The sequence below is a fragment of the Mya arenaria genome, chromosome 7 (genome assembly GCF_026914265.1).
Source record: "Mya arenaria isolate MELC-2E11 chromosome 7, ASM2691426v1".
NCBI lineage: Eukaryota > Metazoa > Mollusca > Bivalvia > Myida > Myidae > Mya > Mya arenaria.
This window is the reverse complement of record NC_069128.1, coordinates 46,747,825-46,772,130: the sequence shown is the minus strand read 5'-3', so window position 1 is coordinate 46,772,130 and position 24,306 is coordinate 46,747,825. Positions and strand designations below refer to the sequence as shown.

Below are 24,306 nucleotides of genomic sequence, written 5' to 3'. Positions count from 1 at the left end.
TGTGACAAATTTGGCGGGAAAACAACCGAGAAATAAACAAAGAAATCACGTGAATAGAGTTAAAGACGAAACTTACTTACTTTTAAGATTAACAAGTAGGACCATTGCAATTATTACAAATTAAACCTGATGAAAGAAATATCAAAATATCATAATACAGCATGTTCATTCTGGAAGTATGTTTAAAAAAGACGAGTTCTTATAAAACACACAGAAAGATTATACTATTATTACCATTTGATATGTATTTGTGACCTTACTTGGAAAAAATAAACTTTTGATAACAATATAGAACAGACAGCATGTATTCACTCATTTTCATCCAGTATGTATAAACCGAAACTATTCACTTTAATCCAACAGGAGAATTACCATTTCGTTTGTTGATGTTGACTTCTTTTCCTACATCTTTACATTGTAACAGGAGGGTATGTGCCGAGCTCGATAAGCACCAACCTAAAATTTCGTCGTCTTCACCAACGTAAAATTTGGATTTAATATAAATAAAATATTAAGCAAAAACCGTAAGAATACCTTACATTAATAACGCAAATAAGTAAAATGATTTTAAATCAAATACATGTACGGAGGTGTCCATCTTCACTAGCGCCTTAAGTCAGAGATTGAGACTTAAGATCCACACGTGTCATTCTTGATTGTCTTGTAAAATAAGAGTAAAGATTATGTTAATTTCTGTACATGTTGTATATGGCTAGTGCAACTATTATTTAACCACATTTTGTCAATTGGAATCACACAAATGACTTTGTGTTGAGTATAAAAGTCACATTTCTGGGTGCGAGTCTAAGTTTCTGACGTAGGACGTAAGCGAATATGAACCCTGGAATACATAAGCGGATCCGGGGGTAGGGGGGGGGGCAAGAGTGAAATATTAAAAAATAGTACCAAAATGCTTCATTTTCGACTATGAATTGTCAAAATGTTCGTGGGGGAGTACCAAAACCCACCTCTCACACAACTTTAAACCAATTTCATTTTGGTTCTGTTGGAGGGGCGCAAGTCAATAATTACGTCCCTAAGTTTCGCCCCCTCTAACATCAAATCCTGGATCCGCCCCTGGAATATATAGCTTCTTTTAAAATCAGGGTGTAACGAAGCATAATTCATATACAACAGATGTAAAAACGGAATTATTTCAATATTTAAATGTTGTAAGACAGTTGATAGAGATAAACTGGAAATAAGCTTAAATTGCAGTAGTTAAATAAGTGTAAAGGGTCGTTGACATTGTTGCACTTCATGAATAGTTTCAAACAAATTCAAACTACTATCATCGCACTATTGATGTAGATCACCCTTCCAGAATATATGGTTTTTAACTTTCGTCGTAACATATTTTTTATAAGCATCAGTCTATATTACAATATGCCACCACAGGTAGATAGAGATAGGTAACCAAAAACAGAAGCGCCATTATAACACTCGTCCTCGGTACGATCTCGCTCACTCAGAACTCACAAACCAATCAGAAACGTCGTACGTGAAGCTCTCCAAGAGATACTTACAGCACATATAAAACCGGGCGCCTGGTCTGTAACTCACAAGGACTTTTCCTCTTTCACACCAGGCACAGAGGTAAAGGCTTACTTATTTCTTTTTGGATCAGTGATATATTTCTGCAGCGCGTGTTGGGACTTATATTCTTAATGTGAAATAAATTCTTAGTGTAAGGAAAACAGACTAGATAAATGCACATACATTTTTGAATATCTGTATGAGATTTATAATTTGTATCTTAGAAATAAAACATAATGTAAACACAAATGTTTTATATACACTGTATTCTGTATTATATATTACTCATTTATCATTTCAGTGGGAAGGGTAGTTCTTAAACCCCAGTTTTCATCAACTTCAGCTTGTTCTTTTCGTAGTAGTAATTCAAGATGTCCGGAGATTTTAGCAATGATGTTGACTTTAAGGTAGGAACAATTTTACTATATATAATTTATTATATGTAACTTGGGCAGCCAAATGAGTCATATGAAGAAATAGTTGCATTCTATAATACGCCAAAGAGTGTGTTTCATAATCTGGCAATACTTGCTTTTTTGAAATACATTTGGAATGTCTCTCGTATTTAGTTCATCACTTCGTGATAACAATTATACATCTCTTTTTCTCTAAGAAGATGTCACATTAATAATATGATAAGTTACTCTCACATAGCATTTATGTGGAATGTCAGCAACGGTAATTAACTTGTTTCATTGCAAAAATGCGTTTTATGATATGTTAAGATAAGTGCTATGATTTAGGAGTTTTATATTATGTTTGTCAAATAGGCATTTTATTTCGAATGTGAAATTGGCATTCATTTTTCATTATTAGTATGTAAAGTATGTTAAAATGTGTCATTGTCATTAATTCAATGCACTACAAAATATTCGTAATAATGAGCAGCGGTTTTTATAGTACACTGGTTAGAACTTTTTTCGAACATAGCATTGTTGAGTATTTATTTAAATGGTATTTATTTGAAAGTGACACTCTTTTTAAAAATCAATACCTACAAATGTATAACAAACATATATTTTGACTGATAACCCTAACACTACTTACAAAATAATGCATTTATGGAAAATATTAATTTCTGATAACAAGATTGTAACCGTGAATTAAATAGCAGAAAGCGCAAAAATAGTAAATGTTTGGTGAATGCTTAAAGATTAACTGTGGTCTTCTATAGTCTCATGATGTAGAAATACCGTGTTTTATGCTCATTTCTTTCAAATTAAACTCGGTATCCTTTATAAGAAGCAGTGTTTTCAACATTTATTTATCCTCTTTGGAATATTAAAACATTATTATTAATTGTGGTGAATCTTCTTTGGGAGTAAGAGTGCATCTTTAAGTATATTGACGCACATAACACTTATACAGTGTTCTGCTTTGCGGCTATTTGCACAAGTAACAATTCTGAGAGAAGTTTTGTTAATAATTCAAACAAGGTAAACACTGGGTTCAAGGCCTACTATGGGTCTTTATTTTACAAATGGAACCGTTTCTGATCTCTACTTAAATGAATTAGTATCAAGTCAAACTGAAGTTCTCAAAGTGGATCACGCCCGACTATATTTATCATTAAAAATTTAACATTGTAAGTTCTATGAAGGACGCAAATGTAAAAGTAGTCCATTGAGCTGATTAACATCATGCATTGAAAGTGATTATGCCGTATTGACGCTTAACTTGATAAGGAAATATCGTTTATCAGGAACATGAAAACATTGAAGGCATAACATAGTTGATATGTAAAATATTCATACTTGTGTAAACCGCATCAACATAACCTTAAATCTAGGAAAGTATGTTCGTATTCCTTTCCGAACTTAGACGGAAATTGCCCAGGTTATGTGTTTTTACAACGAGGTCCATTCCCGAACCAATACGGAAATTGCCGAGAATATATCATTACCTAACGAGGTCCATTTCCGAACCAATACGGAAATTGCCGAAAATATATCATTACCTAACGAGGTCCATTTCCGAACCAATACGGAAATTGCCGTAATGCTTGGATTGGTAATACTCATGATTATATATCCTTACAGTACCTATGGGTCAACAGGAAGGCGCTGTTGAAGTCGTTGGAGGGCTTTGACGGCAAGAAGGCTTGCTGGGTTACCGATCCGGAGGAAGGATTCTCTCGCGGAGAAATCGTTTCCTCACAGGGCGATGACGTCACCGTCAAGATCCTGAGGAACAACGAGGTACGCTATTCTTTTTCGTCATGTTTATTGGAAAGTCAATTCTGACTCATTTGTCATTAACTAATTAATGTGTTCCCACAATTTATTGTCTAACTAGATTTTTAAAATTTACAAGACTGATGGGTAACATTATTATATCATCAATCAATTATAAAATAAAAAGACATATCTAAAGAGCATGCTACTTCTGCTTCTACTACTGTTATGTCCAGAATCAAATTCCTGCGGGTTGTACAATTCTACACTTCCGGTATCTCCAATCCACCTAAAAATATCAACTGACTACATGTTCCATTTTTCTCACCACAGTCCAAGACGTTTAAGAAGGATGACCTCCAGCAGGTCAACCCTCCCAAGTACGAGCAGTGTGACGACATGGCCAATATGACCTACTTGAACGAGGCCTCTGTGTTAAACAACCTCCGTCAGCGTTACGTCAACGGCTTCATCTACGTGAGTTACATCCCTTTGATATATTTCCCGTCATGTATTTTTTTGTAATCGCCATTTTAAATACACAATATATTTCTTTTACAAATTTTGACCTGATAACTAACACCATTATTTTTAGTTTTAGAGTTCATTGTGTGTGTACCACGTGATAAATTACGTCATATATGCTACGTCGGAAGGCAACCTTTTGCTTAAAACAAAGATTTATATCAATTTGAAAGATAACTTTTTTTTACTACACCATTTTAAATAAAACAGAGGGAAGTCTTAAAAGTGTTGCCCCGTTTTTCAAACGTTTCCTTGATCTTAGAGCTGAATGTTCGAACATTTGTTTTCATACCAAACAAATTACAGACGAAAACAACTGTTCGAACATAAATAGAATGTTAACTCATCGTTCAAATGTATTTTTAACTGGTTGGCGTTGTTATACGTAATACGAACTTACCGGAAAATTCACACAACAATTTACAGATTAATTGATGTGTTTTTCCCCACCCACGCCTCAAAGTCAAAATTTGTCAACAAACTAGCGTGGTCCTCATCATTACCTGGAAATCGACCTGTCTTCAAGCAAAACAGACTGGTCTATGAAAGTAGTATGACTGAATATCCATGTATCATGAAACACACTCTAAAACTAAGCAAAATGTTTTGTGTCCAATGATTATCCGCAATTGTTTTGCTAACACATTCGACCTTTCAAATTTTCATTCAATAAATGGCGGCGTAGTGAGTTGGTTATGTATTCATGCACCTGCTTAAAATAAAAGTGTTTTTGTTGTATTTTGGAACATAGATACACTAATAAAACTTCATTGATAACTGTTCATAAAATCTTTGCACTAAAAACCGAGCAAATAATAATCTATAAAAAAGAATATCAAAAAACGTTTTCTCAACAAACCGGAAATAGAAAATTGACAGGCACGTCATCATCTCTAAATAGTATAATTTTGCGTGAGGGGCGTCCCGACACGAGTGAAAATATAGTTTTTCTATGATCACGAGTGAAATAAAATACGATCTTACACTGAAATAAACAAATATCCTCTATATCTTTGTTTAAAGTCTGCATTCGAAGCAAAATATTGCCTTTCGACGTAGCATTCATGACGCAATTTATCATGTGGTATACAGACACTGGAATTTAACATCCATTCATTTTACATTTGCCTGTTAGTAAATACAGTCAAAACCCTTTAGGTCGAAATTCATTGGACTGGTCAAAATGTTTCGAGCCTCGCGAATATCGAGCCAGCGGGAATGCTTTCAACGAGTAAAAAATGGTCCTTTATATAAAGTTCGAGCCAACGAGGACATCGAGCCAAAGGATATTGAGCCAAAAGGTTTTGACTTTATAGCAATATTCCATTAACGAGTTGTCTGACGATATGAACATGTTCGAAATTAACTGGCTCACTTTAAAAAGTGTATTTCTGAAGAAATATGTAACAGTAATATTGCAATCGCTCGATAACGGCGGGGACCGAACCAAAACCTCGAGGGAACCGATGTTTCGAACGACCCGAATTTCAACTTTCCAGTCTGTTATGAATATCTTTCAGTGTATTTTAAGTTTGAAGTCGTCAAATCGACTGTTTATTAAGACACCGATTATGTGTTGCGCTGTGGAAATCGCTCATATGTTCAAATGCTGCCGTATACTAAGTGTATACTAAATATAAAAAAATATCAATAAATAAATGAATAGAAATGTGTATGTTTTCAAGACTGCCGTATTGCAAAGCAATGTGACAAGAAAGAATTCTTTTCAGAGATTCCGATGTTGGATCGATATGGTAGTGTTTATTCATATTTTTATTACTCATTTACATTTCTCACAATTAACTTCTCGTCATTAACTTATCATAATTATCTTCTCAAATGCCCTTATCAACTACTATCGGTCATGCGTAAACAGTGATAAACGGTTTTCACACCTTATCAAATTGCCTTTCAACTGTCATTGCATTTTTTTACAACATGCGAAAATTTAAACACCTAGCAATTGTTTGTTTATTTTGGAAACACGTTCGGGAAAACGTGTGAAATTATGACTTCGAGGGAGCTATAAGGTTTTATGCATGATTTGGGAACGACTATATTGCTCAACTCCTCGACATATTTAGGTTTCGATGCAGCGTTGGTATATTTTATATGAAAATATAAGGAAAAATGTACGGGACCAAGCTCCGACCTCGAGGGACCGCCGGTTCTCGAACGACCGCTTGTTCGTACGACCGCAGTTTAACTGTACATGTATATTACTTTTCAAGACCTACTCGGGCCTGTTCTGCGTGGCTGTGAACCCCTACCGTCGTCTGCCCATCTACCAAGACTCGATCATTGAAAAGTACCGCGGAAAGAGGAAGATGGAAATGCCCCCTCACTTGTTCGCCGTGGCCGATTACGCCTTCCAAAACATGTTGCAGGGTATGTGTTTCTTAAAGACACACTCACAGTTTTGATGTTTGCAAGGATCTTGTATTAAACTTTGTTGAAATCGAATTATATCAACATTATCTATGAACAAACATCCAACGCAAATGACATAAAATTATAATCATTTGAACAGATTTAAAGCTGCACTCTCACAGATTGAACGATTGAACTTTTGTCTTGGAACGAGCCAATTTATGCGAAAATGCATGTTAACCATTTATATAATACTGCTGACAAAAATTAGTCACAGATATTCTATTTAAGTTCAAAAATTGATGTTATATGCATTTTTCTTAAACCGTTAGTAACGCTTTAAGCCATAAAACATTAGTTTTTGAAGTGAAATATGAAAATCTGTGATCTAATTTTTGTTATCAGTCTTTAATCACTGGTTTGCAGATATTTACGCAAAAATTTGCTCACTCCAAGACAAAAAAAATGTTGTTAAAACGGTAAATCTGTGAGAGTGCAGCTTTCAATAATTAAATTTCCAATATCGTTACTAACGCCTTTCGGCCATATTAAGCGCTTTCTTAGATAGTTTTATTTTTTTATTTACACCAGAACTTAATTACAACTTTCTATGATGTCATATCGTTGACACAAGCATTTTCTTCACATTTCATTCGAATTATTCCTTTTCGAAGTCCGACTCTTTAAACGTAAATTGATTCCCTTGATACCAAGCTAATTGCATTGCGAGGTAATACTTCATTTTGTGATATTAGACCAAGTGTCAATAAAAGGCAATAACTTTATCATTTTCGGAAATTTAACGGCACACGAAATACAAAATAAATGGGAAATCTTAGTTTCTTTTAAATACCAATTCCGCCGCTGACTGCTTTTGTTGTCAAGCTATTCGATGAATCTAATTTTCCTCGACCTATGTTATCTTAATACAGTCACTCCCATAACATCTGTTGTGACTTTAATGTGACATTAACAGAGCGAATACGGTCCCTGTTTTGTTTTTTAAAACAACCTGTGGTAATAAAAACAACGATTATCTATTGATTAAAGACGTCAGCCGTTAAGGCTTATCAGCACAAATGAAACAACATGTTAACTCTTGACCCTTGTTAATTGCTTACCCGTGCGAGATATTATCGATTTAGTGTCCTGAAACAACCAGCTATGTTTATTTGTGTCTACTAAGCTTAGCAGAAACTGAAATGTCCTTCTGATAGATATGAATCGTTGTATTTGTTATAAAATGGTGGTGTATAGAGTAAATCATTCAACATTGTGACCTTCTTGCCATTTACAGATCGCGAGAACCAGTCCTGTCTTATTACGTAAGTTCAATAAACATGTAACAGTACATTCTTATATAATTTCATTGTATTTGTCAAAGAATCCGACCTCTATGTCATTACTTCATTTTAAAAAGCCCTATATTAAGTTGCAGGTTGTAGATGAAAACACACACGAACAATAAAACAATCACGAAATCAAAGCGTTCGCGACAACAAGATGTGTTGTCACGAAAATCTTTGATTATAATAACATATCTGTTTACATAAATATGAGTAAGAGGGACGATCACTCTTTTATGTACCCAAATCTCAATTACCTTCCTTTCCCCTCCTCCCTCAGTGGAGAGTCTGGTGCGGGAAAGACTGAGAACACGAAGAAGGTCATCATGTACTTCGCCAAGGTCGCCGCTTCCCAGCAGAAGACAGATGAAGCTGGACATGACTCTAAAAAGGTATTCACGCGAGTTCAATGTTTTAGGAATTTGCTGCTGTCATTATGTTATAGTTTTTGGTTATTTTTGCTTCACTTATTATGTTACAAAATCAATTGTTTAATAAGCGGGCACTTTCTTAGTATTTGTCCCGAGTGTTTCTTTTCTATTCAACCGCTTAAAAACACACTTAATAATACCAGTTAATGACATAATAAACATTTTGTGGTTGTTTTCGTCTAAGACGTTTTAAACCAGAATGCGTCCGGCGATTCCTGGCGGTGCTGTGAGCCTAAATGCAATAGATATTTGTTAAGATCGAGAAATGCAATGAGCCTGGCTTTATTTAAATCAGCAATATTTTTCATATCAATAACGAATGTTCATAGAATGTATTTATGATGGATACCATAAATACGTTCACAATCAAAGGTAATATATGTGCAATGTAGCTACTGCATTTTTATACATATAGATAAGCTTGTAACGCGCATCCAAATTTCATATTATTTAGCTAAATTTTCCCTCTATTTCTCTCATTTTAGGGTTCCCTCGAGGATCAGATTGTGCAGGCCAACCCTGTACTTGAGGCTTACGGTAACGCCAAGACCACGAGGAACAACAACTCCTCCCGATTCGTAAGTAGTCAAGTTTTTTTCTGAATTAAGCACTTTAATTCCACTGATAACTATGTCTTACCTTCGATGTATTTCTAAACATTCTTTCAATTTTAACTTTCTCCGTGTTTTTCCTTTTTTTATTTTTCCCTCGACAAAATATCTCAATATAATCTCACTTTTATCATACGAATTACTGCCCTTGACAAACCTACAAATTCCACAACATTATCCGAAATAATAACCGTACAGAATCCGACCTATAAATAAGCTATTTCTCTTATAGCTTCAATGTTAAATGTTGATGGCTGATGACCCCATACTTTTCTTCTTTTTTAAATTTTGATAAAAATTACAGAAAGGTGATAACTTATAGGTAAAACAAATGACATCATACCGACATTGTATATTTGCACTGAATTTCAACACAAATTCGACTTACATGATTTATTTTGCAATCTTTCAAGCCAGAAATAGCTGGTTTGTTGTTATTGAAGTGTAATTTAGTGAATGCTTTTACTGCACCTAAAACCATTTCAAATGATACCAATATATTACGGGTTCATCAGACGTTCACATTTGACAAAAGTATTTATCGTTTGTTTTGTTTATTTGAGTTTATCAAGGTCTGCCTTCGCCCCTTGGCTGCATTATGGCTTGACCCCGCCGTGACGCCATCACAACTTAATTTGTGTTTAAATGCCATAAGTGACATGAGATAGAAGTGACAGCAATTCGCAGTCAAATTCAGACATTGGAAGACATTAAGAAACATAGTGAGATACAAGCGATCCGAGTGCGATACCCTAGCTCTTTGCGAAGAGACCTCTTGGTTCTTTAACGTGCTCGGTGTTAAGCACCGATATACGGGATACTGAGTAAACCACGTTTCCAAGCACTACCATTTAAATGCCAAGCGCCAGGCAAGGGAGCTACTTGTACCAACTTTTAACGTCTTTCGGTATGACGCGGCCCGGGATCAAACCCACGACCTCCCGCTCCTTAATTTATGTATCAGATACCTACATCTCTTGTTAACCTTGACCATAGTCGGCACACCTCGGTCATCTCCGCCATACGACGAGCCTCAGATGTATGCTGATTCATCGGGAAAAGTAGTTCGTTAAATTAAAATGGCGACAACGCCTACAGAGTTGGTGTCTGCCTGTATGTTATGTTTAGTGTCTGACAGGCAACAGTTTTGTCTGAAAAATAAGAAAGCAACACAGAGTCAGGGGTATTATGTAATTGATTATTTTCGTTTTACTTTGAAATTACTACGCGATCTATTTGCAGCTTATTAAATGTTAAGAGTTCTAAGATTGTTAACCGTTCGTGTAAATTCGAAGGTTGAAAATGGCCGAGATGCTCCGATTGCCTAGATTATTAACAAACTGTACTGAATGACGCACACCTTACTTTCTCTAGCTATATCCAACAATATCCTCGTAAAAGTAAAGTCTATTTGGGTTCATGTAAGTAAAAAGCGTTGTTGAAAGCGTTGACTATGTGCTAAATGTAAATATGCTTTTGCAATAAACAGCGCTGAATTGTTGTTTAGAATTAGATATATGCTTTAAATGTTAGTTGTACGTCGTGTCGTTGTTAGTGTGTAATGTTAGTGTGTCATGTCTAATTTAAGGAATGAATTGCGGGGTTGATGTCATTATCGGGGTATGAACGCAATTGGGTTGGTCAATGTGTGTGGAGTCCGAAGGACTCCACGCGTACTTTGACCAACCCAATTGCGTTCATATCCCCGATAATGACATCAACCCCGCAATTCATTCCTTATACTTACACCAATAGTTCATTATTTCATTCAAGAATTGTTAAAAGACTATTTAATTTCATTTAAGAAAACTTTTCAGTAATCCGTTCTTACCCATTCTGTAAATAGAACGACCCGACTATAACCGGAAACATTTTTTTTTAAATGACGTCACAATAACGTGGGAAAAGATCAACCACTTGAAATCACTTTAAAACGTAAAAATTGAAACACTTCTGGCACCAATATATTTAAAATATAATAAACTAACACTTCCTAAAATGTTGATCTATATTTTACGGGACCTGCTGACACAATACAACCAATAACAAGATCAATAGCTTTCATGTATATTGTTATGCAATGAATTACGATCCGAACATATCCGAAGATGTTGCGTTCATCGATTGATGAACGCAATTGCCGAAAGGCAGTTGATTTAAGGAATGGAAGTTGAGGTGTAAATATTTGTCTTTTAGCGCTAAATCGCGTATCTAGAAAGTTTTGCGTACTCACTCAGTTAGATTTCATTGCCAAATAACGTTTTAAAACCTGTTGTGTTAGTCTATCCACTGGCGGATACTGCTGATTTTTTTAAAAATATTAATCTTCTGAAGTATAAAGAATCGTCATAGCTTAAATGCTTATTTTAACTGCATGCAGTTTACGAACTTGCTTGTGTGTGTAAAGTTTACACGTATATTATAAGTGTACGCTCATATGGTATACATGCCGAAGTCATACATTGAAACGGTGATCGCAGTAACGGACTCAGTAAATATGTTTTACAAAGTTAACACATTCTACATTCAATTACTGCACCAGTCAATTGAAACCACGGCCCCCAAGGGCCGGGGGTATACCGGAAATAGCCGGGGAAATGGTTCGTGTTTTTACCTTCCAGCTGGCCCCGCAGTGCCGGGTGAATGCGTTGGTTTGTCTTCGCGCCAAATATAGCGGAGAATGGGCATTACTTAGGGTATCTGGGGTGAGGGGGCATTTGGCGGGGTGTTTACCAGCAGTTCGTCCCCGCAGGGCGGGGATTTTGCCCGGGCTTGGCTGGACCGGAAGTCAAAGTCCCCGCTTTTCCCTGGACCTGGTGCGGCCGTGGTTACAATTGACTGGTGCATAGGCATGATGTCAAGAGAAAGTCTTGTCTAAAGGAAAAGCATATTATGACATACTGCTGGATCTTTCTGATTTCTTATTTTAATTTCACAATGTTTTTTTTACAAAAACTTTGCTTATCATTTTTATATCCCCCTTCTTAAATTCATAATGGGCTTCCTTAAACAGCAAGCGTTTTACAAGTTTTACCTATCAAACAACTAGTATTATTTCTCTCTCCCATTCAGGGTAAATTCATCCGTATCCACTTTGGCCCATCTGGTAAAATCGCCGGTTGTGACATCGAGCATTGTAAGTAATTTAGTACATTTGCAAAACAATTAGAAAGAATGGAAAACGATGGAACGTGTGTAAATAAGAAAAGTATAAGTTCATTTGCGCCATCGCCCCGCCTTAGATAATAATGGAGATCTGCAAAACATCTTGGATAGCCAATAGAGCAGCACATTCGTTTTAAATAAATAAATGTAATGTCCAGTGTCACTTTCATCGTTTTTCAATTTACTTGTTTAATGATCTCTTTGTAAACATAACAATAATTTTGGCTTTAAAATTGCATCACCTAATGCATTGCACTTTTGTCAACTCAGCCCGATTCACATTTTCAAGTGCACTCCGTAATTTTGCAGATCTGCTCGAGAAGTCTCGTTGCACTTACCAGCAGTCTGCCGAGAGAAACTACCACATCTTTTACCAGTTGTGTACCAACGTGTACCCCAAGTATCATGGTATGTACATGCGCCATTTCTTAGTCATGGTTCATTACAACAACAGCATTCATTTTCCTGAAATAAAACATCGTGCAATACTAATTCATACAATACCTGGACGTTTACATGTTAATAAAATTTACAATGACTAAATGCATTATATTTGATACAAATACTTAGATTCAATCGATGAATGGATTAAGAAAATAATGAGCTGTACATGTGTATTAGTAAACATAAAATAAACGTGTCTTACTTTCATACAGAACTCTGCTTGCTGTCTCCGGATCCCGGCCTTTACTCTTACGTAAACCAGGGCGTGCTCACTGTTGATGGTATCGATGACGAAGAGGAAATGAAGGCCACTGATGTAAGTGCAGAATTACGAAGTGTTATTTAGAACGACAACATTAATAAACGCTTGATAACAGTCAAAGAAATTGAAAGCAAATCGTCTGAGCCCAAAATAGATTGCATGCAGCCAGTTGTGAAACTGGTAAATTCTTGTTCAAAGCTAGCTTAAACGGTCAATTTTGCTCAATATCAATCTAAAAATTTAATTTTACCAATCAAATAATGTAAATGTCAATTTTAGTCAAAATACAACCTTTTGAACGTTGTATACAATTCACTCCTGGTTTCACTCTTGAAAATATATAACGTTTGAACATTTAAATGTTTCAGGAAGCCTTTGACGTGCTCGGCTTCAGCCAGGATGAGAAGAACAGCATGTACAAGTGCACGGCTGCCATCATGCACTTTGGTGAGATGAAGTGGAAGCAGAACCCCAGAGAGGAACAGGCTGAGGCCGATGGAACCGGAGGTACGTACGTTTGGGTTTCATATTGCGGAACACATTAATACATGGCCGATTTTGAATATTTGGAATGCGCATTACTGGAAGAGAACAAAACCTATTTTAATTAAGTAAAAAAGCGTTATTTTAATTAAATTCTATAGTTCCTTCAACTCAAATAGATTCTTCAAATGTCATCGTAATTTATCATTCTCTTATTCACTCTTTACAGAGGCTGAGAAGGTTGCTTTCCTTTTGGGCGTCAACAGTGGAGACCTGCTTAAGGGTCTGCTGAAGCCTAAGATCAAGGTCGGCACTGAGTTTGTCACTCAAGGCCGTAACAAGCAGCAGGTGGTCAACTCCGTAGGCGCTATGTCGAAATCGATTTACGACAGGATGTTCAACTGGCTTGTAAAGAGAGTCAACCTAACCCTTGATACCAAAAAACCAAGGAACTACTACATTGGTGTGCTGGACATTGCTGGTTTCGAAATATTTGACGTAAGTTTTCTTTTACATTTATAAGTCTTTTCTAAATAACTTCAGTACCTTGATAAAATTGATGTTTTCATGATAACGACTTTTTGTTAATCATCTTCGTCTTAAGACCTGCAATATAAATTTACCTTCTAATAAAGCTCGATGCTACTTTTGTACACAGTTTAGTTAGTTGTTTGATATGTTCTTTCGTTGATATGTAATGAAACTTTTAATAAAGACACCTATCACCTACTCAGTATTTCCTTTTCTTACAGTACAACAGTTTTGAGCAACTGTGCATCAACTACACGAACGAGAGGCTGCAGCAGTTCTTCAACCACCACATGTTTGTGCTGGAACAGGAGGAGTACAAGAAGGAAGGCATCCAGTGGGAGTTCATCGACTTCGGTATGGACCTCCAGGCCTGTATCGAGCTTATTGAAAAGGTAAAAGCCAACATGTATCTTAATTATATACAGTTGTCTTTATTCAAAAGAGACTAAATCTCAACATCTATATCTGTCAGAATCTTTTGAAAGCGCCTCTATTTTTGAATGATTTTATAATGACTTTTTTGTTCTTTGTTTTATCCTTGCCCAAAACTCCACCGTACATGACCACACTAACTTTTCGTATTTCTAGCCTATGGGTATCCTTTCCATTCTGGAAGAAGAGTGCATGTTCCCTAAGGCATCTGACAAGACCTTCGAGGACAAGCTGATTACGAACCATCTTGGCAAGTCCAAGGCCTTTGGTAAGGTAACCAAGAGCAGGAAGGGAGGCAGCAACGCCCACTTCGAACTTGGACACTACGCCGGCGCTGTACGTATAATGAGATGAAAAACTTGATATATTATTGATACATGTACTTTAAGATAGTATCCGTCTGCTGCATGATATGTCTTTATCGAAATATTATGAGCATAATATTCAATATCAAGGTATTTTTGTTTAAGATACATTTTCACTTTTAACATTTTAACGGATATGTCATAGGATGGATCATTTTGGTTTTCATTTGTCATCGGTAACACAAGCATGTTTATAACAAGTTGAAAATTAGGTTTAAAATTATGCGGAATCCCAATGCCTTCTTGTTCCACCTCAGGTGCCATACAGCATCACCAACTGGCTTGAGAAGAACAAGGATCCGCTGAACGAGACCGTTGTTGGGATCCTGGCAGATTCAAAGGAGCCTCTGGTAGGCACTCTCTATGAAAAGCCAAAGGGTAAATATAAAATTTGCTCAAAATTCTATTAATCGAAATAAATAATAATAATTTTAATAGTTTCAAATTGTCATTCACCTGGCTTGTGTATGAACATGTATGTACTGACACGAATAAATACAACATGAAATGGATCTCTAGTAATACCCGATTGGATAATGTGCATGTGCTATAGGAGACACACCCGCACGCACACGCACACGCACACACACACACGCACGCACGCACGCACGCACACACACACACACACACACACACACTAACGCACGCACACACGCACACATGCACACGCAAGCACGCACGCGCGCACCAGTCCATCAATAGCTGTGATAAACTTTCTGAGCTTGAACCGTATACTTTTTTCCACAACTCATTATCCTAAATGTTGAGGAATTATCTTTACAGAGGAGGCCAGTGGTGGTGCTGGCAAGAAGAAGAAGTCCAGTGCCTTCCAAACCATCTCTTCTGTGCACAGGGTATGTACAAACACTCGGTCAATAACCTATGTGAACTAACAAAACGTTTACCAACACTCAGGTCGCTGTCCTTCGAAAAATATTGTTAATCAAAAGTCTACTCCAACTCTCATGATAATTGATAGCCTTGGTGACATATGTTCAACCAGTGGTCTACACAACACTCAAGATAACCCCTAACCTTTGACAAATAAGGTTCCCCCAGTGTTAACCAACACCGAAGATACATCATTAACAGATAAATGTGTACCAAACGGTCTAACAATTTACCACGTTTCATAAATTAACGCCTTTTAACGTACATGCAGTAGATCCGAAAAACATTACACGCACTGACAATCAACATTATAAAGTAACAATGTTTTGATAAGTGTGAACGCTTAAGCACATGCACATTTTAAATTCAGTTTTCATACAAATTAGTTTCGCGAGGATTCACACAAGCTTGCGACAAATTGCGATCTTACATATTCTTAGCATTCGGCGATGGCAGCATCAGAAATCTAGACACGTTTCATTACTGTTTATAGGAGTCTCTGAACAAGCTGATGAAGAACCTGTACAACACCCATCCCCACTTTGTGCGCTGTATCATCCCCAACGAGGTGAAGACCCCCGGCATGATTGAAGCTGCGCTTGTCCTCAACCAGCTCCAGTGTAACGGTGTGCTTGAGGGTATCCGTATCTGCAGGAAAGGTTTCCCAAGCAGAATAATGTACCCTGAATTCAAGCAGAGGTAATACCAATTTCACTTTGACACAAAGACTTTGATGTCTCTAGATAATTGTAAAACATTATTTTAATACATAAACTGGTATCTAATTGGCTTTAAAACGTTACTAATTTCACAATTGAGAGTAACTGTTCATTCAACTATCTTTTCTCATTAGATACTCCATCCTTGCCGCCAGCGCATTGCCCGAGGGCTTCGTTGATGCCAAGGTTGCCACTGAGAAGTGCCTGAGCGCCATCCAGGTCGACCCCAACGACTACAAGATCGGTAATACCAAGGTCTTCTTCAAGGCTGGTGTCTTGGGTAACCTTGAAGACATGCGTGATGAACGTCTGTCCGGCATCGTATGTTTGTTCCAGGCACACATCAGAGGCTGCCTCATGAGGACGCAGTACAAGAAGCTCCACGACCAGAGGTAATAGAAGCGACGCTCGCGAAGTGTTTGTAACACTAACTTCGAATGTAAGTTTAATGTATCACTTGCCGTACAAAGACTAAAGCTTGTCAATGAAAATATTTTGATGTTTTAAATCACTTACTTGCATATTCATCATTTGGTTAGGACTGCTCTTGAGAGGATTCAGAGGAACATTAGGAAGTGGATGGCAATAAAGAACTGGCAGTGGTGGAAGCTTTACGTGAAGGTGAAACCTCTGCTGAACGCCGCCCGTGCTGAGGATGAGGTGAAGAAGATGGAAGAGGATTTCAAAAAGACGAAAGAGGAACTGGCTAAGGTTGAAAAGATCAAGAAGGAGCTTGAGGAGAGATGTGTTGTGCTTGCCAGGGAAAAGGAAAACATGGCTCTTCAGCTTGCTACCGAGGGTGACACTCTTGGCGACATGGAGACAACCATTGAAAACCTCACTCAGCAGAAGTTTGACTACGAGGCCCAGCTGAAGGAATACGAAGAGAACATTGCTGCCATCGAGGGTTCTGCCTCAGACCTGGAAGGTGTCAAGGCTAAGCTTGAAGAGAAGACTGCTCAGCTTCAGCAGAACATTGAGGGTCTTGAAGATTCTCTGAAGAAGGCTGAACACGAAAAGCAGGTATTTAATGAGTTGGCGAAAACATTTTTTTTCTGAATTAAAATGTTAATTTTATATCAACTGAACTGTCATTGTATGGTATCGTTTCGTTCGTTTCATGACAAGGACATAATGACATTTATTTTAAAAGTGCTAGGTTTAAAAGAAAATATTAAATGCTTCACTGAGATGTTCTAACTAAGTAGTGTTTACTTATGGACGTCATGCTAATTCCAATTAAGCACAAGGACAGCCAGATCAGGACCCTCCAGGGTGAGATGTCCGCCCAGGATGAGACCATTGGCAAGCTCAACAAGGACAAGAAGAATTTGGAAGATACTGTCAAGAAGACCCAGGACTCCCTAAAGGCCGAGGAGGACAAGGTCAACAACCTCAACAAGCTCAGGCAGAAACTCGAGGCCACACTCGATGAGGTCAGTGTATACATTTGCAGGTGGTTTAAATGCCAAATGCATTTAATTTTATCACATTTTGGCGAATCAAATCATTGCCTGATATTCAAACATGTCAAAATTGTGAATCTCAAATGGAAAAAAGTATATTCGACTATCAAGTTTGATTTGAAAATCAGCATGGTCTTTTAAATGTATACAACAAAATATAGACAAAAACTGATTATCAGTTCAACCGTTCAACCATATCAAATGTTAATTAAAACTGTGTCGTATTCTTCTAGATTGAGGACAACCTTGAACGTGAGAAGAAGGTTCGTGCTGATGTGGAGAAGGCCAAGAAAAAACTTGAAGGTGACCTCAAGGCCACTCAAGAAAATCTTGAGGAAATCGAGCGTGTCAAGTCTGAACTAGATGGTAACATCAAGAAGTGAGTATGATTGGAGATTTGAAATCGTTCAAACTAATTCAGTGTTTGATATTATATAAAAAGAAAGGACATGTAATAAAAGTCTTGATGTAAAAATTATGTACTATAAAATACTATAGTATTATTGTGGTCTAAACAAAATAAATATATAATTGAAAAGGAACCAAGAAAGTTAGAATGATTTCTCACAAATTTAGTAAACAACAACACCGTTAATCAAATGTAGAAGTGCAATTTGTGAAACAGTCTTCTTTTATTTAACCGTAACTGCGATAACCCGAAAATAAAATGATAATTTAAAAATACCTCCAGGAAGGAGAATGAGATCAAGACCCTGAACCAAAAGCTAGAAGAGGAACAGGGACTGGTGGCCCAGCTTCAGCGCAAGATCAAGGAGCTCCAGGCCCGAATTGAGGAGCTGGAAGAGGAACTGGAAGCTGAAAGGCAGAACAGGTCTAGGGTGAGGAATGAGTAACATTACAATATATATAGAAAGAAACAATAACTTTACTTCGGGAAGCCTAACGATAATTGACGTGTACTGACTGGTACTATATGAGTATGCTGAACAAATATGTATTATGTGAAGCTAAAACATCAAGACGTATGTAAAGTAGAAATATCAAGACGGTTTATTGAATTTGATTTTGCAGAAAATGTAAATTAATATCCATTGTGCTCATGTTTGGGCTAATATATTTCACTAGAAGTAAACATTCTATTTTCTTTACGTTAGGAATATTTCTTACTTACTTTTAAACCACTTCCTTATTACAGGTTGAAAAGCAGAGGCAGGAGATTACCCGTGAGCTTGAAGACATCGCTGAAGCTCTTGACGACCAGGGCGGCCAGACAGCGGCTCAGATGGAGTTGAACAAGAAGCGGGAAGCCGAGATCCAGAAGTTGCGACGTGACCTCGAGGAACAGGCACTGCAGAGCGAGTCCACCATCGCCACCCTGAGGAAGAAGGCACAGGACTCCGCCAACGAGATGGCCGACCAGATCGACCAGCTCCACAAGGTCAAACAGAGGTAAGACACTGTTTGGGGATTTGGGAAACTATTGTAATTAACAATTCATAAGCAATGCAATTGATTGTCTTGGAATAGGTGGCATTCCAGACTAAATTCTTGAAAATATACATAAAAAGATTTGATCCGTTTTATAAAACATGTGTTGGTTTTTAAAACAAAACATTTTGATACATAGCTGAAAAATGTCGGACACTTAGTATAGAAATCGTCATCCAAAAATCGAAATAATATCAAAACCTCGTAATGACAACTTCTCTTTAGGAATAAAGACAATTTTCTGCATTAGCTAGCGTTCACTCAACCTGACAGTGCACACTGCATTTTTAAATTCTTGCGTCGAATCATTATTATTTTGTTAAATAATCAAAGAATACACCAGTAACTGAATATCGTTCAATGACTTTTATTTCAAGAGTTGAGAAGGAGAAGGGACAACTAAAGCACGAGATTGCTGACCTCAAGGACCAGGTTGTCAATGCCTCAAAGAAGGGAGTAAGTTGACAAAATGGATTCATCTGTCGTCACTCAGCGATTGTAAATGATTGAATACAAGTTATTATGCATACTGAAGTAGTATTGATTCTTCGCTTGCTTAATTAAGTGGACAACCTGTCACATGGATTGCGTTGATAAATTGCATTATCAAAAGAAACCATTGTATCATTGGATATGATGAAGTTTTAAACTGAACAATCAAATCAAATTCATGCTTCACAATTCATGATACGATATGTTTCACATATGACATTCATGTTTTTTCCTCTGGCAAATATAGAACAAGCACAAAATGCATAAAAACTAATTCGTCTTACTAATCCTTTCAGGGTATGTCTGAGAAAATGAGCAAGCAGGTCGAGACCCAGATCTCAGAATTCAACTCGAGACTTGACGAGAGCGCTCGCAGCATCCAGGACCTCAACGCCACCAGGGCGCGCCTCCAGGCCGAGAACGGCGACCTGAGTCGCCAAGTGGAGGAGGCTGAGAGCAGCATCAATCAGCTCAACCGTGAGCGCTCCAACCTGGTCGTTCAGCTGGAAGAGGCCCGCCGTAACGTCGATGATGAGATGAGGGTATGTAGTTTAAACAATATATAACAAATTTGAGGTCCTCTATATGATTTAATGTCACTGAATAGAGAATATAATTAATGAGAAATATTATATAAAATACATGGATTTAATTTGAGTTCAGGATGGAAAGGAAATATTATGTATAAAATCTTATTTTAAAATATGTTTTATTGAAGCTTCCACTTATTAGATTCGATTGCCTATAACTATTTATTGTGTAGCTTTAATATGTTTCATTTTAGACCAGAACGAGTGCGTTGAATTTAAGGCTCCATTATTAACATTTAAATTACTATCGCTTACTATACTTATTGGTGTTCCCTCTAAATTACAGGCACGGCAGAAACTTTCCAGCGAGCTGCGCAACCTAATGGCTGACCTTGACAACCTTCGCGAGCAGTTGGAGGAAGAGGGTGAAGCCAAGACCGACCTCCAGAGGCAGCTGTCCCGCGCAAACGCCGAGGCAAACGCCTGGAGGGTCAAGTATGAGTCCGAGAGCATGGCCCACGCTGAAGAACTGGAGGAAACTCGCCGAAGGTTGACCGTCAAGCTCCAGGACAACGAGTCCGCTCTGGATACCGCCAACAACAAGATCAGTGGTCTTGAGAAGAACAAGAGTCGGCTGCAAATGGAACTCGAAGACGCTGTTTTGAACTCTGACCGCTCCAACGCAGCCGTCACCGCCTTGGAAAAGAGGAACAAATCCTTCGACAAGACCATTAGCGAGTGGCAGCTGAAGGTCCGCAGCCTCCAGTCTGAACTCGAAAACACACAGAAAGAGTCCCGCAGCTACAGCACCGAGCTGTTCCGCGTGAAGACCCAGTACGACGAGATCATCACTACGGTTGACTCACTGAGACGCGAAAACAGCAACCTTTCCAGTAAGTGGCGCTTTTGGCTCTTAAATAACTTGTTTTTTTTGAAATGCTATATGAGGTACATGTTTTGTTTACAAGGTGTTTAAAGCATTTAGTCTGAAGCTCATTCTTTTCATAAATAACTTAAAAACTTTAACTGTTTTAGTTTTCTGGTACAAAATAGTACGCGATTATTGATTTACAGCTGAGCTGTCTGAGGTGAACAACCAGCTGTCCGAGGGCAGCAGAAGCGTGCACGAGGTGGATAAGACGCGCCGTCGCCTGGAGATGGAGAAGCAGGAGCTGCAGACCGCCCTCGAGGAGGCTGAGTCTTCCCTGGAGCAGCAGGAGGCCAGAGTTGCACGCGCCCAGCTCGAGATCCAGGGCATCCGCTCAGAGATCGACCGCAGGATCGCCGAGAAAGAGGAAGAGTTCGAGAACACCAGGTGAGAGCCACTTCATGTCGCTTGCAATACTCACTAACTAAATTAATTTCGATTAATTAAGTGATGTAACCCAAAACCAAAAGTTTCAAACGTTTCCTTTTGTGAACGATCAAGCAATCAAAAGACATTACAATTAAGTACTAATTAACCAATATCGAAGTGCACTGAGCTTACTTTGAACATGCAGATATCTGGTATGATTATTACGAATAAAGAGAATACTTTTAACTTAAATCTTATGTAAATTTCACTTTTATTCAAGGCGCAACAACGCTCGTCAGCTCGAGTCCGTGCAGGCGACACTCGACGCTGAATCCAAGGGCAAGGCTGAAGCCATGCGCACACGCAAGAAGCTTGAATCTGACATCAACGAATTGGAGGCTGCCCTTGACGCCGCCAACCGTTCCCGCGCCGAGATGGAAAAGAACGCCAAACGCTTCCAGGAGCAGTCCAGAGAATTCCAGTCCGCCATTGATGAAGAGAGGCGCAAGACATCTGAATCCCTTGAGAACGTTCAAATTGCCGAGCGCAAGGTGACCATCATTATGAACGAGTGCACCGAGATCCGCTCCGCCCTCGAGTCTGCGGAGAGGTCCCGCAAGGCAGCTGAGAACGAGTTAGTCGAGGCCACCGACCGCGTCAATGAGCTTACATCCCAGATGCAGGGCATAGTCAGTGCCAAGAGGCATCTGGAGGCTGACATCAGCGCAATGTCCGCCGACCTCGAAGAAATGAGTTCCGAGGTGCGCCGCGCTGACGACCAGTGCAAGAAAATGACAATCGACATCAACCGTGCCTATGAAGAGCTCCGCTCCGAAAAGGAGCATACCTCCCAGCTTGAGAGGATCCGTAAGACGATGGAGACCGAGATCCGTGAAGTCACTCTGCGCCTCAGCGAGGCCGAGTCCAAGTCCCTCAAGGGAGGTAAATCACTCATCGCCAAGCTGGAAGCCAGAGTTGTGGACCTTGAATCCGAACTTGACAGCGAGCAGCGCCGCCACGCGGAGACTCAAAAAAATGCCCGCAAGGCCGACCGCCGCCTCAAGGAACTCGCCTTCCAGGTTGATGAAGACCGCAAGAACCAAGAGCGTCTCCAGGAGCTCATCGACAAACTCCATGGCAAGATCAAGTCTTACAAGCGAATGGCAGAGGAAGCCGTAAGTTCAATTTCACAATAAAATACGTTTAAAAGATATTGCTCATTATCTACAAAATAAAGATAATGATAATGATGTCAATTGTAATTCAGGATGTTTGCCTTTAAAACTATTACATTGCTTTAATGTGTAAATACCTTTTAATTAATATATACTTATTCATTAAAAGCGTTATACAAGTAATCTTAAACAGGTTATATTGTGATTTAAAGGTGTAAGGCAGATTTTATCTCATTACTCTTCCCATAACTAAATGCAATTGCTCCTTACTCCAGGAGGAAGTTGCCTCGATTAATCTCGCTAAGTACCGCAAGGTTGCCGAAGAGCTCGAGAACGCCGAAGATCGCGCCAATTTTGCCGAGAACTCCTTGCAGAAGTCACGCCTAGCAACTCGCAGCCAGTCAGCGTCCCAAGTTACAGGCAGCACCGTTGTGAGGACACGCAAGGTCGTCGTCAAGGAGGTTTAAACTTCCGCTTGTGACACACCGTATACGATTATGGTAGGTTGGTTCGAAGCTAATCACTCTCTTTAACATCATTATTTTCATACACATTATATGTATATATAAACAAACATTGCAAAAAAAAAACAAATTTAAGGAAGATAAACATTGCACACGACAAAAAAAAACAGACTGGTGGATGGTCATTATAAACGAACTTATTCACAACAACGTTATCTTTTTCTAGGAAACAACAAATGACGAGATCTGCATTTCCTCTGCATTTGGTTTATCCTTAGACAGCAACATATTTCCCACCACTGAGGGGGATGGAAAACAAAGTACAGAGAAACAACTCAATAACCAAAGACATCGAAACAAACGACAATACCAAACAAATTGTGTTCTTTCGACCTTGATCACGTTGTTGAAATATACATGTAAAACACTGAAACTGTGTTTACAAAGAAAGTGTATTAAGCTTTGAAATGTGCCGAAATAAGCTTTCGTTTATAACATGAGACATTACATATTTTATCTGTGCCAAGATAGTTGAACACGAAACGAAAGTGACGTTCTGTTATTTGTTAGACTAATCACTTCACGTTGATTTTTTATGATTAAGAATGTCAACGTTTTACTAACTATTTTCGTATCTCTGTACTGGCTTTATAGTTAATATTCCACGGTATTTTCTGATAAGCCATGTGTATGAACCCTCAGTGGGAGATTATTTATTAATTATGTATTTATTTATTTATTTATTTGTTCAAATACAGTTAGGTTAGTCGAATGTGAGCATTCATTTGGTGTTAAATCCATTAGTATCATTGAATGTCAAGCATTTGTGAACTCAAACCTACTGTTTGTATCGTTAAAATTTATCCTAATAAAAACAAACAATTAAATACACAGGAGTTAAGTTATTTTTTCACGATTATTTCCTCTTGAGTTATCAGTAATACAATGCAAACTACGGGGACAAGTCGAGAAGTCTAAAATACACAAGGTAAACACCACTTACACAAATACAAACACCACGAACACCACACACGCATTAAAGTAGCTTTACCGATAAATGAAGGGATTAACGCCTTTCAGCGATCAGTGATTAACGAGTTCACTTGAACCAAAGTATACCGGGGGGGGGGGGATGTAGGAGGGGGGAA

General features: G+C 38.2%; 1 protein-coding gene across 2 annotated transcripts; it reads left to right on the top strand.

The window, feature by feature from the left end:
- Positions 1 to 1,459: 1,459 nt before the first annotated feature.
- On the top strand, positions 1,460 to 24,047 carry LOC128240839 (myosin heavy chain, striated muscle-like). Of its 2 annotated transcripts, XM_052957769.1 has the most exons (31): positions 1,461 to 1,596; positions 1,838 to 1,943; positions 3,576 to 3,734; positions 4,044 to 4,187; positions 6,467 to 6,623; positions 7,903 to 7,930; positions 8,232 to 8,343; positions 8,868 to 8,960; positions 12,066 to 12,129; positions 12,468 to 12,566; positions 12,815 to 12,918; positions 13,233 to 13,371; positions 13,577 to 13,845; positions 14,100 to 14,270; positions 14,467 to 14,646; positions 14,933 to 15,053; positions 15,459 to 15,529; positions 16,060 to 16,265; positions 16,420 to 16,677; positions 16,825 to 17,308; positions 17,530 to 17,721; positions 17,985 to 18,130; positions 18,443 to 18,590; positions 18,908 to 19,161; positions 19,578 to 19,656; positions 19,989 to 20,234; positions 20,569 to 21,115; positions 21,297 to 21,537; positions 21,800 to 22,694; positions 22,970 to 23,194; positions 23,385 to 24,047. In XM_052957769.1, exons 2-30 carry the CDS (start codon positions 1,908 to 1,910, stop codon positions 23,159 to 23,161), a joined length of 5,835 nt encoding a protein of 1,944 aa, XP_052813729.1. In that variant the 5' UTR covers positions 1,461 to 1,596; positions 1,838 to 1,907; the 3' UTR covers positions 23,162 to 23,194; positions 23,385 to 24,047. The 2 variants fall into 2 exon arrangements, with proteins under 2 accessions (XP_052813730.1, XP_052813729.1); XM_052957770.1 differs by lacking the exon at positions 23,385 to 24,047 and having other exon boundaries at positions 1,460 to 1,596; positions 22,970 to 23,195.
- The last annotated feature ends 259 nt before the right edge of the window (positions 24,048 to 24,306 follow it).

What these genes read in the sequence shown, in the direction of transcription:
- LOC128240839 (XM_052957769.1), top strand. Translation starts at nt 1,908, where the DNA reads ATGTCCGGAGATTTTAGCAATGATGTTGACTTTAAG. An exon ending in CTGGACATGACTCTAAAAAG is followed by an intron (nt 8,344 to 8,867) that starts GTATTCACGCGA and finishes CTCTCATTTTAG; the next exon opens with GGTTCCCTCGAGGATCAGAT. An exon ending in CGTGTACCCCAAGTATCATG is followed by an intron (nt 12,567 to 12,814) that starts GTATGTACATGC and finishes ACTTTCATACAG; the next exon opens with AACTCTGCTTGCTGTCTCCG.